The sequence below is a fragment of the Rattus norvegicus genome, chromosome 3 (genome assembly GCF_036323735.1).
Source record: "Rattus norvegicus strain BN/NHsdMcwi chromosome 3, GRCr8, whole genome shotgun sequence".
Lineage (NCBI taxonomy): Eukaryota > Metazoa > Chordata > Mammalia > Rodentia > Muridae > Rattus > Rattus norvegicus.
Window position 1 is genome coordinate 181622191 of NC_086021.1, and position 13379 is coordinate 181635569.

Here is a 13379-nt window from a genome sequence, read left to right on the forward strand (position 1 = left end):
CTGGAGCTGGCTCTCGTAAGCGTAGCAGCCAGGCACGCTGCACGGACCTACATCTGCCGGGAGGCAAGGGTTGGCAGCCTCAAAAGCAATGTGTGCTCACTTTCACATTAATGATTGATCCATGTCCCTTCAGCCCCAAGGCAGGTTGTAGAGGTGTGCTTGCATGAAGGCTGGCACAACATTTCATATTGGAGCCAGGGAGCTCTTAGTTGAGGAATGCCTCACCTTTTACAGCAGACCCTGAGCACAGCGGGTGGAAGTGTGTCTCTCACTAAGACATCATTATTTATCTGATTTTCAGCAGCTGGCACTTGGGAAGCAGAGGTCACATTGAGGGCAGCCAGGGTTATGTAGTTAGATTTGGTCTCAATTTAAAACACACACACACACACACACACACACACACACACACACACACACACACGCTCTGCTGGTGGCAGTTGCAGCACACCTTTAATCCCAGGACCCTGGAGGCGGAGTAACAGGTGTATCTCTGTGAGTTCAAGGCCAGCCTGATCTAAAGAGCAAATTCCAAGATAGCCAGGGCAACACAAAGAAACACTGTCTTCATCCAAAGAGATTATTACACCTATATCTATTTACATAGAAGTCTATAGATGTCTATACATATACATATATCTGTAGATATATCTGCGAATTTGAGGTCAGCCTGGTATACATAGCAAGTTACAGGCCACTCAGGGGGTATACAGTGATCCCATCAAAAAATAATAGGTGTCTATAGATAGATAGATAGATAGATAGATAGATAGATAGATAGATACTTTGTTAGTAAAAATAAAATCTGGGACTGGAGAGATAGCTCAGTGGTTGAGAGCACTGACTGCTCTTCCAGAGGTCCTGAGTTCAATTTGTGAGATGGTTCACAACCATCTGTGATGGGATCTGACGCCCTCTTCTGGTGTGTCTGAAGACAGCTACAGTGTACTCATGTATAATAAGTAAAATCTGTCCTGCAATCTGTAGGAAGAAACTCTCTTTTTCCTATAAGGTCGTCAGCTGCAGCATCCTTGAGAAGATAATTAAGAACAAAATGCCACGTGGTCTGCTCAGATATGCAGAAATGGAAGACACCCATTGCAAGGTTGGGGAGGCGTCTAGAAGCAGGGGTGGGGTGTGGCTGGAAGCAGGGAGTGCTGTAGGCAATCGAAGGGTAAAGTCTATCACTCGACGATAACAGCATCTATCTGCACTGGTTCTTTTGCTCAACACTGTCCCAGTGCCTCATCAACTTGAAGCCCACCTTTCCCCAGTGACAGACAGCCTAGCAACCCATGACTGGAGCTGCTTTTCGTATTTTTAAATTTCTAGAGTTGTGTTCAATCCAAGAACTGTTGTCAAGAGATTCCGCTAAGTTGGCAGTGTGTGCGCTTACCATGCATGAAGGAAGCCTTGACTTCCATCTCCAGAACCTCATAGATGGTGGGAGGGGAGGGATTTCAAGATCATTTTCAACTACATATGGAGTTTGAGGCCAGCCTGCGCTATGTGAGAGACCCTACCAAAGCAGGCAAAGAAAATCCTTGTCAACCAAGAGCAAACCCATTCTGTACAAAACCATGAAAGATACTGTTCTGGGCTGCAGATGCTTCCTTCCCTCTTTCGAAAAGATGGCAGTGAGCCCGCCCGGACTCATTTCATTAGACTGCCCTGCATTGTGATGGTTTGTATGTTCTTGGCCCAGGGAGTGGCACTAGGAGGAGGTGAGGCCCTGTTGGAGTAGGTGTGGCCTTGTTGGAGTGGGTGTGGCCTTGTTGGAGTGGGTGTGGCCTTGTTGGAGTGGGTGTGGCCTTGTTGGAGTGGGTGTGTCACTGTGGGCAAGGACTTAAGACCCTCACCCTAGTTGCCTGGAAGCCAGTCTTCTCCTAGCAGCCTTCAGATGAAGATGTAGAACTCTCAGCTCCTCCTACACCATGCCTGCCTGGGTGCTGCCATGCTCCTGCCTTGATGATAGTGGACTGAACCTCTGAACCTGTGAGCCAGCCCCAATTAAATGCTGTCCTTATGAGAGTTGCCTTGGTCATGGTGTCTGTTCACAGCAGTAAAACCCTAACTAAGACATGTATTTTCTCAGCTTTTGGAGATATCTTGTTGACTGTTTTTTTCTAACAGCCAACACTTTGTACTGTTTCCTCTACAAAAATTAAGAGGAAATGGTGGGTGGTAGTGACAGCAACTTGGCCTCGATTATGTTCACTACACTGAGAGGGTGGAAACAGTGATGGCCCACTGAGCGAGCTTCCAGTGTGACAAGCACTGGGTATCACGTGTCCATTCTGATGCAAATACACTTTCTTAAGAGAGGGTCTTGCTATGTAGCCCAGGCTAGCTTCAAAATCACCATCTTCCCATGTGCTAGGATTATAGGCATGTACCACTCCCCCCAAAAATAATATTTATAAAACTTCTTGGGCCAGTGGGTGAGAAGGATCGGTGGGGAAAGGTGCTTGCTGATCCACAGGTTCATATGGTGGAAAGATAGAACCATCTCCCGTAGGTTGTTCTCGGACCTCCACACACGAGTGTAGTCCACACACATACATGCTGGCAAACCCATCTTATGCATAAAATAAAAATAAAATTTTTTTTCTTTTTTTTTTTTTCGGAGCTGGGGACCGAACCCAGGGCCTTGCGCTTCCTAGGTAAGCGCTCTACCACTGAGCTAAATCCCCAGCCCAATAAAAATAAAATTTTAAAACCTTTGAAACTTCAGATATATTTTTAAGGGACAGGGGAACTGGGAAAACTCTCACCTAGGGTTGGTCAAATTTTTCACAGAGAGAAATGCATCTTTAACTGACCCAATCATTTTTTGCTTACAGATGGATTTCTGTTGGTTCAAGGACAGCCAGGGCTACACAGTAAGCCCTGTCTCAAACAAACAAACAAAAAAACACCCGGGCTGTTAAAAACAATCTAAGTGCTAAGGGTCTGCCCCATTGGACATAATGTCTTCCTCACACACAAAGCTTCTGGTGTCATCCCTGCACTGCATAACTGGGTGTGGTGGTGCACGCCTGTGATCCCAGCATTGAAGAGAATGGAAGCAGGAGGGTCAGAAGTTCAAGATCACCCTTGGCTACACAGGGGGGTTCTACCTTTCTGCAAACCACCACCAACAACAACACCACCAACACCAGACTATTGTTTCTGTAAGAACAGAATACTTGTGAGTCTTCGGGTTTCTCTGGACCAGACACTACTCTCACCCCTAAACCCGGGCCACACACCCATGACGGGAAACTAAGAGAGCCAGCTCATAACTGTGTACTTAATCTTTAACCTTTGCTTGGTCTCTGCACTTTGTGGCAAAGCTGCATCCTATGTAACTTCGGAAGCCACAAAATCAGATGTATAACGACTATAAGACTCCTAAGTGTGACTCTCTCCCTTGAAAAAGCCATCCCTAAGTGAGGGGTGTTTAGTGTTATCCCTATTTCCCATATGTATGGCATATGCATCTATGATGTGCTAGAAAAACATGACTTACCACTGAAACATATACATGACTCATTTTTTTGGTGTGTGTGAAACAAGGTCTCCCTCTGCCTGCACCATCACTAATCTCTTTAACTGGCACAATGGGATGAGTGGCTGCGCTTAGCTTTTTGGAGACATTGGAGCCCTAGGTTTTGCCCTAAAAACTCTGGATACAGGGTGGAGATGTGCTCAGTGGCTAAGAGTGCCTGCTGTTCATTGAGCGATCACAGGTTGGATTCCCAGAACCCCAGCAGCTCACAAACAGATACAACTCCAGTCCCAGGGAGATCCAACACCCTCGACAGGCATCTGCATTCACGTAGTGCACAAGCACTACGTCTTTTCTTTTGTAAATCTGGATTTAAAAGTACAGGAAAGGTAGCTGAAATGACAGGTCCCGTCCCTCTCATCCTTAGACAAAGCTTCCCTGGTCTGCAAAAATGACCGGGACGCAGACCTCAGGACCACCACTACTGATTTCCCAGTACTCCCTCAAGCACAAGCTTACGGAACCCAGCGTTAAGTCCCGGGGCCCACAGGGAAAAAGAAGGGGCAGCCCAAGGCCGGAAGTGGACGCACTCCAAGGATGCTTCAGCAAGTCGCCCGAAAGCCAACGCCCAATCCCCTGACAAAGATTTTCAAGGGAACTGCTGCTGATCAAGGTCTCAGCGGGCCTCGCGCAGTGACCCCGCCCCCTTTGGCCGCGCGCTGTTTGTGTCATCAAGGAGCGCCGGAAGTGGGCTCGGTTTCTCCCGAGACCCCGGAAGTGACGGCTTCTAGTGTTTGCTAAGGCTTCTGACTATTGCTAAGGCTTTTGACTCCGGCTTTGGGATGGGTTGCGACGGAGGCACAATCCCCAAGAGGCACGAGCTGGTGAAGGGGCCGAAGAAGGTCGAGAAGGTCAGTGAGGACTGCGGGCCGCGGGGCTCGGGATGAACAGTGTCTGCTGGCGCTTATGGAGGGTTTACTGTTTGCAGTCACTACTGAACAGTACGATTAGACTGGGTATATGTAAACATTAACGCTAAAAAGGACAGAGACTGGGGAGCTAGTTAGTGGCCTAGCCAGGACTGGGATGTATGTGCAGTTAGCGACGATCACGGTGATGGATTTATGGACTTTGTGTGGGTTGTTTGTTTGTTTTAGACAAAAGCTCTCAACTCACTATGTGGCCCTGGCTGGCTGGAACTCGCACCTCTGCCTGCTGAGTACTGGAATTAAAGGTGTGGGCCACCAAGCCTTGATATTTGAAAAATCCTTTTTTTAAAAGAAATGTTGTGTTTGTCTATATATACGTGTGTGGTATCCAAGGATGCCGTCAAACTTGGCTGTTCGAACCAAACTCGGGTTTGTTGGAAGAGCAGTACAAAGGCTTAACCACTGAGCCATCCCTCCAGCCTGAGCTTTGTGTGTTAAAGTCTCCCCAAACCATTCCCTTATGTGAAGTCAGACCCTTATTAAACTGTGTCAGCACTTAGCACACTGTGGTTGATCCTGTCTGATCCCCATGTCACTGTAAGCTCCTACTGGTGGATTCTGTGCACTGTTTTTCTTCCAGAACTAGCACAGTTTGTGTCACAACGAGCACTTTTGAATAAATGGGTGAACAGCCTTTAATTCTTACAAGACATTGAGCAAATTGTTCCACACTAATGTAATGGTAGGGAAGCTGAGTTCCGGAAAGTTAGTTAACACCCCACTAAAGTGACATGGCCTAGAGTTGTGAACTGCTGTTCCCATCCAGTTGAAGGCATTTCAAAGCTAGTGTTGATGATGACTGTTCAATAGTATAAGGCTGGGATACAGTTCCCAGCACAGGGAGGATCATGTTTTCTGACCCAGCCTTCAGAGAACTTTGGGGTGAGAGGCGAATCCCATCCAGTATTGTATTTAAGACACTGCATAACTTCCTGACACGTTCCTAATAAACTCCATTGGGTCCTGTGTGAACAAACTTCTGCTTGTCTCTTTGCCCTCATCTTCTGCCCCTCCTTAGCTCTTACACTCTGTCCTAGATAACTTGGACCACCTTGCTCCCCAGCATCCTGAACATTCCTCACTCATAGTGACATCATTATTTTTCCATTCCATCCTTACTTGGGGGAAGGGGCCACTTGAGGCAAGGTTTGGCTGTTAGGTAGCCCAGGCTTGCCCCAGACACCTGAGTGGAGAGTGGCAGTGTGTGCTGCTGGGCTCTTTTCCTTCATTTCTTCACTCAGCCTTCGTGGCAGTCGGCTGCAGTCGTTCTCTAGGCCCCGCCCCCTCTGCTGCTTTCCTTTTTGTCTATGAGTCCTGTCTCTGTGGTTAGCAACTATGTATCCTATGTATCGATCTCCCTCCCTTGGGCTCTGGGGGTCCTTGCACTCTTAGCTCTGCAGTCTCTAAGATGTTTCTGCGCATATTAGACATCCACTGAGCATGTGTTGAAAGTCTGAGGACAGAGTGCCCCCAGACCACGCCAACATGTCACACTCAAGTGTGCATAAAGTATTCATCTTACTGTTGTCTTGTGCCCAGGGCTGACAAGAAGTAGTGTAATGGAAGAGTTGGCAAACAAAAACAAAAACAAAAACCAACAACAAGGGGCTGGGGATTTAGCTCAGTGGTAGAGCGCTTACCTAGGAAGCGCGCAAGGCCCTGGGTTTGGTCCCCAGCTCCCAAAAAAAGAACCAAAAAAAAAAAAAAAAAAAAAAACCAACAACAAAAAACCCAGAAAATGCTGATCTCAGAAGGGTAGCGAAAAGAAGAAAGAGTGATCAGGAAGGGCGGTTTTTATTAACCCCTTCATGCAAGTTCTTATTAAATGTTTGTTGTATATACTATTCTGGGCCCCAATGGCAAATCTGTCCCTTCTAGAGCTTCCATTTGAAATGCCTGTTGTGAAATAATCATATAGATATGGGGTGAGGCATCTGCTCCCGCTTTGGTGCACAGCTCCTGAGTCCTAAGGGAGATGTGTGGTGACTTTTCTTCTCTCTGCCTCTGTCTCTGACTGTCTCTCTGTCTCTGACTGTCTCTCTGTCTCTGTCTCTCTGTCTCTGTCTCTCTCTCTCTCTGTCTCTGTCTCTCTGTCTCTCTCTCTCTCTGGCCTGGAACTCTTTATATAGATCAGAGTAGGCTCAAACCAATAAAGTTCTACCTGCCTCTCTGCCTCAAATGCTAGGATTAGAGGTGTGCGCCACCACATCCAGCTCATGGGGACTAGGTAAGCTCCTGGTCAGGGACCAGTCACCAGAAAGACAAAATCATGATCAGAAGTTGACACTTGCGTTTCTGTTTCTGCTGTTTATTTATATAGACACAAGTTCATGTGCACCATGTGCATACAGGAACCCAAGGGGCCAGAAGAGGGCATTAGATTCCCCATGAAACTGTAATTGTGAGCTACCTAACAGGGTTATAGGTAACCCAAACTGGGTCCTCTGCTAGAACAGTAAGTGCTCTCAGAAATTGAGCCATTTCTCCAGCACTGAAACTTGGCACATTTATATCCCTTTATATTCCAGGATGATGTTGTATAAGGTGTTACTGGGAAGACGTTATGTCATTTACAGTGTTAATTTACTGTAAAGGTATAGACATTAGTGTTGGTATTAGGACTGAAGATAGTTCAGGCAGAGGATCCCTTGGTACATGCAGAGTGGTTCACTCCCTGCCCTCTCTCTGCACCCTGTTCTGTTTTTTCTAAAGCTTGCACACAGTTTAATAATAGGTATGAACTTGCTTTGCATGCCTTAGGTTTTAGTGGGCCTTTATTTAACATAACACTGATTTAAAACTTTAAAATTTTATGTTATGTGCTGCATATGTGGGGGTCAGAGAACAGCTTTTGGAAGCTGGTTCTTTTCCTCTGTGAGTTCTAACAGTCAGATTGAACTTGGGTTGGTTGGTTTGTTTCGTTTTCTGTTTTATTTGTTTTTTCACCTCAGAGTTATCTCACCTCTAATTTCTCAAAATGTTTTAAAGTCACAAGTTCATATGTCTGTTTTTTATTAGCAACTTACTTATTATACTGGATATTGATCCTCATGTATACCGGGATGTCCCTCCGTGCAGCCACGTTCTCCACATCCCAGCCATTTACATGGTTTCTTCTGTAGTTTTTAAAATACGTTTAGTTGGTTGAGAGCTGTGTGGCAGACATGCAGAGGTCAGAGGATGGTTTGCGAGAGTCGGTCCCCTCCTTAACCATATGGGTCCCAGGGACAGACTCAGGTCATTCGACATGGGGGCAAGCACCAGTACCCGCTGGGCTATCACAGACTGTTGTTTTCTTTTAGAAGCAGCATCTTGTTGGGTTACTCAGGCTAGCCTCAGACTTTATCCTCCTGCCTCAGACTCTCAAATACTGGAATTATGGTCACTATTGCTCCTGGGTATGGGTCATTATTCTGATTTTAAAATTAAAAACACCGGGGTTGGGGATTTAGCTCAGTGGTAGAGTGCTTGCCTAGCAAGCACAAGGGTTCGGTCCCCAGCTCCGAAAAAAAAAAAAAAAAAGAAAAGAAAAAAAAATTAAAAACACCACAGTATGTGTATTGGTTGATTTTCTACTGCCGTGATAAAACACCAAGGCCGAAGCAACTTCTGGAAAAGTTTATTTTGGCTTTTGTATCTCGAGGGAGTGTCCATGACAGCGGGTGGCAGGGAGGCCGCTGACTGATCCATTTTCATCCACACTCAGGAAGCAGACAATGAAGGAGAAGTAGGGTGAGGTTATAAACCCTCCAAGCCCACCCTCAGGCTGTGCTTCCTCCAGCAGAGCTCTACCTCCAAGGTTTCATCAACCCCTCAGACATGACCACTGGGGACCACGAGCTCAGACATGAGCGTGGGAAGGACATCTCTTGTTCAACTGCCACAGTGCGGGATGGGATACATCGTGCACGTGAACAGACTGGAGTGAATGTGTGTGTTCTCTCTCAGGTTGACAAAGATGCCGAACTGGTGGCCCAGTGGAACTACTGTACTCTAAGTCAGGAAGTCCTGAGGCGCCCAATAGTTGCCTGTGAGCTTGGCAGGTATGGACTCCATGCAGTCACGATGCATTTGTTCTGTTGGTTTTGAAGAGAATACTGAAGTACTTGATTGATGAATAGGGGCTGTCCTAAGCAGATTGGTGGGGAAGCTGAGCTGTGCGTGGACACAGCTCTGCACCTTCCCACTCAGTTTGCTTTACTCTCAGGAGCCAGCAGTAACTGCTGACACAGAAACCCGAAGCCTGAAGCAGCCATGAGTCCTGTAGAGAGCAGCGGGGAGTCGGAGTGGAGAGGGCATGACCTGGACATGACCTGTGTAAAGGCGGTGGGGGCACTGCTGCTCAGCTCTAGCCAGTTGTGGAGAATGCGGGCCTAGTGGCTGTAAAACTTCTGACCTTTATGTTTGAAGGACGGGGAATAAGCTCTTGCACGTTGATTTTTTTTTAAGTTTAAAGTCTGCCACCCTGGCTTTAAGCCGCTGCTTTGTGTGCCGGGGCAGCAGTTGAAGCAGGGTTCTATCTGCTGTTAGCAAAGGCGGCCGACTTTTCGGTCATGTTCAGGTCTTCCTTGTTTGGTTATCCATAATCATGACTGCAATAATAAACTAATCCTTCCTCTTGTAGACTGTATAACAAAGATGCTGTCATCGAGTTTCTGCTGGACAAATCTGCTGAGAAGGCCCTAGGGAAGGCCACCTCACACATTAGAAGCATCAAGGTAGGACGGGGTGTGGCTGAGCTCCAAGCTCCTCTGAGTGAAGGCACTTTAATAGGATCTGGATCTCAGTTAGGGTTTACTGCTGTGAACAGACACCATGACCAAGGCCACTCTTAGAAGGACAACATTTAATTGGGGCTGGCTTACAGGCTCAGAGGTTCAGTCCATTATCATCAAGGCAGGAGCATGGCAGCATCCAGGCAGGCATGGTGCAGGAGGAGCTGAGAGTTCTACATCTTCATCTGAAGGCTGCTAGTGGAGGGTCTGGAATACTGGCTTCCAGGCAGCTAGCTTGAGGGTCTTAAGCCCACACCCACAGTGACAGATGTTCTCCAACAAGGCCACACTTCCAAATAGTGCTACTCCCTGGCTAGACATATTCAAACCACCACAATCTGTATGCATTAACGACTGAACTTGCACAGGCAAGATGCTCAGGGGGTGAAGCACCTCATATGCAAACCTGTAACCTGAGTTTCACCCCTGGGAGCCGCATGGTGCAAGCTCAGCAGCTTGCTCTCTGACCTCCGCAGGAAGGCTGCAATGTGTTACTAAAGTAAATAGGTAAACGTATCAGGCACTGTTTTAAAAACAGCGATCAGAGCTACGGAGATTGATTATCGGGTAAAAGGCTTAACGGACAAGCATGGGGACTTGACTTCAGATCTCCAGCACCAGGTGAAAAGCTGTGTTTGTGCCTGTGATCTCAGCACTGGGGAGCTGGAGGTGGGCAGACCTCTGTAGATCGCTGGGCAGGGAGTCATGCTGAACTGTTGAGCTCCAGGTTCCCTTAGACGCTCAGAGAGCAAGGTGAAGAGAGGGAGAGGACTCCTGAGCTGATTGTAATGGCTCCTGCAGGAGCGTATGCTGAAGAGGAGGAGACAGGAGGATCACAAGGAAAACACCAGATATCCACCCAGCCAAAGCATCGAGCACATACCCAGGAGCACACACACACACACACACGCAAGAGCACACACACACACACATGCAGGAGCGCACACACACACACACACACAGGAGCGCATACACACATAGGAGCACACACACACACAGGAGCGCACACACATGGGAGCACACACATACATAGGAGCGCACACACACACATACATAGGAGCGCACACACACAGGAGCACACACACACACACACGCAGGAGCACACACACATGCAGGAGCGCACACATACACATACATGGGAGCACACACATACACAGGAGCAGACACACAGGAGCACACACATACACATACATGGGAGCATACACATACACAGGAGCACACATACACAGGAGCACACACACACACACAGGAGCACACACGTACACAGGAGCGCACACACACACACATACACAGGAGCACACACATACACGCAGGAGCACACACATACATAGGAGCACACACACACGCAGGAGCACACACACATAGGAGCACACACACACAGGAGCGCACACATGCATAGCACACACATACACATACAAGGGAGCACACACATACACAGGAGCAGACACACACACAGGAGCACACACATAGGAGCACACACATACACATACATGGGAGCATACACATACACAGGAGCACACACACACACACAGGAGCACACACGTACACAGGAGCGCACACACACACACACATACACAGGAGCACACACATACACGCAGGAGCACACACATACATAGGAGCACACACACACACATGCAGGAGCACACACACATAGGAGCACACACACACAGGAGCGCACACATGCATAGCACACACATACACATACAAGGGAGCACACACATACACAGGAGCAGACACACACACAGGAGCACACACATACATAGGAGCACACACATACACATACATGGGAGCATACACATACACAGGAGCACACACACACACAGGAGCACACACACACACACACACGCAGGAGCACACACATACATAGGAGCACACACATACATAGGAGCACACACACACGGGAGCGCACACATGCATAGCACACACATACACATACATGGGAGCATACACATACACAGGAGCACACACACACGGGAGCACACACACACACGGGAGCACACACACACGGGAGCACACACGTACATGGGAGCATACACACACAGGAGCACACACACATGCATACCCTCCCCACTCAAATGTACGTGTTAAGATTCTGTACCAGGTGTTGAAATGGGCTCTTAGAGTGGGTCAGCTTCCGATTCTTTCCTTCCAGTGCTGCTGAAATGATGGGTCCCATAGAAGTGAGTCCCCTCCCAGGCCGGCGTGGCTGTGCTGCTGTCCTGCAGAGCTCTGTGGGTCAGGTCCCTGCTCTCACTTCACCTCAGCGTCATTAATGCTTCTCCACAGAATGTGACAGAGCTCAAGCTGTCTGACAACCCTGCCTGGGAAGGAGATAAAGGGAACACCAAGGGTGACAAGCATGACGACCTTCAGCGAGCACGGTTCATCTGCCCTGTGGTGGGCCTGGAGATGAACGGCCGGCACAGGTGAGGGCGATGTGGGACCTGACCCGGGCCTGGCTGCATTTCTCTGTGCTGTATTAGGGCGGTAGCAGGGCCTTGTGGGAAGTGGGACCAGGCATGGTGGGTGTCTTCCCCAGCAGCCCTCTGTGCACTCACCTACCCACCCTGCTGACTCACTCAGAGCTGTGGCCCTCTCTGCCCCGTGGTTGGGTGCTGCATGCACACTGCTCGTAATGCTGGCTCAAGCCGCTCTCCCTTGCTCCCTCTCCAGGTTTTGCTTCCTCCGATGCTGTGGTTGTGTGTTTTCTGAGCGCGCCTTGAAGGAGATAAAAGCTGAAGTTTGTCACACAGTGAGTTTCCACCACACTCCATTTGTTCCCTCGTGGCAGCTGAGGGGTCACTTCCCATCTTTCCCTGTGTTATTTAATCCTAGTCTTTGTGAAAGCATTTACTAGTCACCTCTTTTCCATAGCTCCTCACCGCGTACTCAGACTCCCTCAGCCGTCCCCAGCCTCTCTTCAGGAGCGTGTTCTACTCCAGCCTGCAGCCTGGAGGGCCCTGCTCTCCTCAGCCTCACTTGCTCCTTCCTTGTTGCCATCTGATCTCCTCATCACAAGATTGTGGCTGTGTGGCATTTAGCGTAGTGCTAGGATAGATGTCATGTCTGACTGTTGAGTGAATGTGAGTGTGCTCAGCCCTGCCGTGGCTCATGCTGCTGCTGCTGGCTTTCAGTGAGCGGTTGTCATGGCAGCTCCTGTCCTAGCCCTTACTGTGGGTGCCCTGAAGGCAAAGGTCCACTGAGTTCTGCTCCTGTGGATGTCCCCCCTCCCACTGGGGACACCCTCACAGACGTGTCCATCACTGACATGCTTAGAGGGAGATCACAGGATTTGCAGGTGAGGGGGATCATCGACCTTAGCAGTGGGCAGCAAAGGCCTCTGGAAGCTTTGAGTTCAGAGCCAAGCCTGGGCAGGCGTGGGGCGCAGCAGCTGGAGTGGCAGGGGACCGTGGTTCAAGGAGCACCAGTGTGGCCAGGGTGAGGAGGCACAGATGTAGTTGTAATCACCTCACATCGAGGGTATGCATGAACTGTAGTCTGAGGTGATAAAAAGCTCACTTGCAGTGGCTCGAGATGCTGTTCAGATTAAAGCACACCCTGCACTCCTGCCGCATTCACAGGATGATGACATCCGCATGGCGTGTTGGGACAGTGGCTGCTGGTCTTCATAGCACGAGCAAATGTCATGTCAGGCTTTTGTCTTTAAAAGTGGTACCCTTGGGAGGTAACCTTGATGCAGGTGGTGGCAAGCTGGTGACACTTGTGCTACAAGGGAAGCGAGGTCTGAATGACGGTGTCTGGAGAAGGTCCCCGCCCGCGTCAGGCGCTTCCAGTTTAGACTTCCACGGTGGGGCCCTGTTTCGTCTGCAAGAATCAGAGCACCACTGAGGACAGGGCGGCCACTGCGTGAGCAGGAATCTTTCAGTCGCTCTTTATCCCCTCCCATCCCAATCTGCCTGACATCACTGACTGTGGAGACCCTGCAGTTTATAGAGAAGAGAAATTCACTTCACAGTTCATGAGGCTGGGAGCCCACGCGGGTGCCAGTGTCCCGCAGAGGCGCACTAGTCCATGTCATAATGTGGAGGGTGTTAGTGTGCGAGTTGTGTGCGATAGTGAGGGCAGGGAGTGGAACCTCATGAGCCAGCATGGATTCAAATGTTC

General features: G+C 48.9%; 1 protein-coding gene across 2 annotated transcripts in view; it reads left to right on the plus strand.

The window, feature by feature from the left end:
* The first annotated feature begins 2607 nt into the window (after positions 1 to 2607).
* Positions 2608 to 13379, plus strand: part of Rtfdc1 (replication termination factor 2 domain containing 1) — a 31307-nt gene continuing 20535 nt past the window's right edge. The window contains exons 1-5 of one of the 2 annotated variants that reach the window (XM_039104652.2): positions 2608 to 4401; positions 8428 to 8522; positions 9104 to 9197; positions 11541 to 11680; positions 11928 to 12006. In XM_039104652.2, the coding sequence (XP_038960580.1) occupies positions 4333 to 4401; positions 8428 to 8522; positions 9104 to 9197; positions 11541 to 11680; positions 11928 to 12006 (477 nt within the window). In that variant the 5' untranslated portion in view covers positions 2608 to 4332. 2 annotated transcript variants of the gene reach the window in all.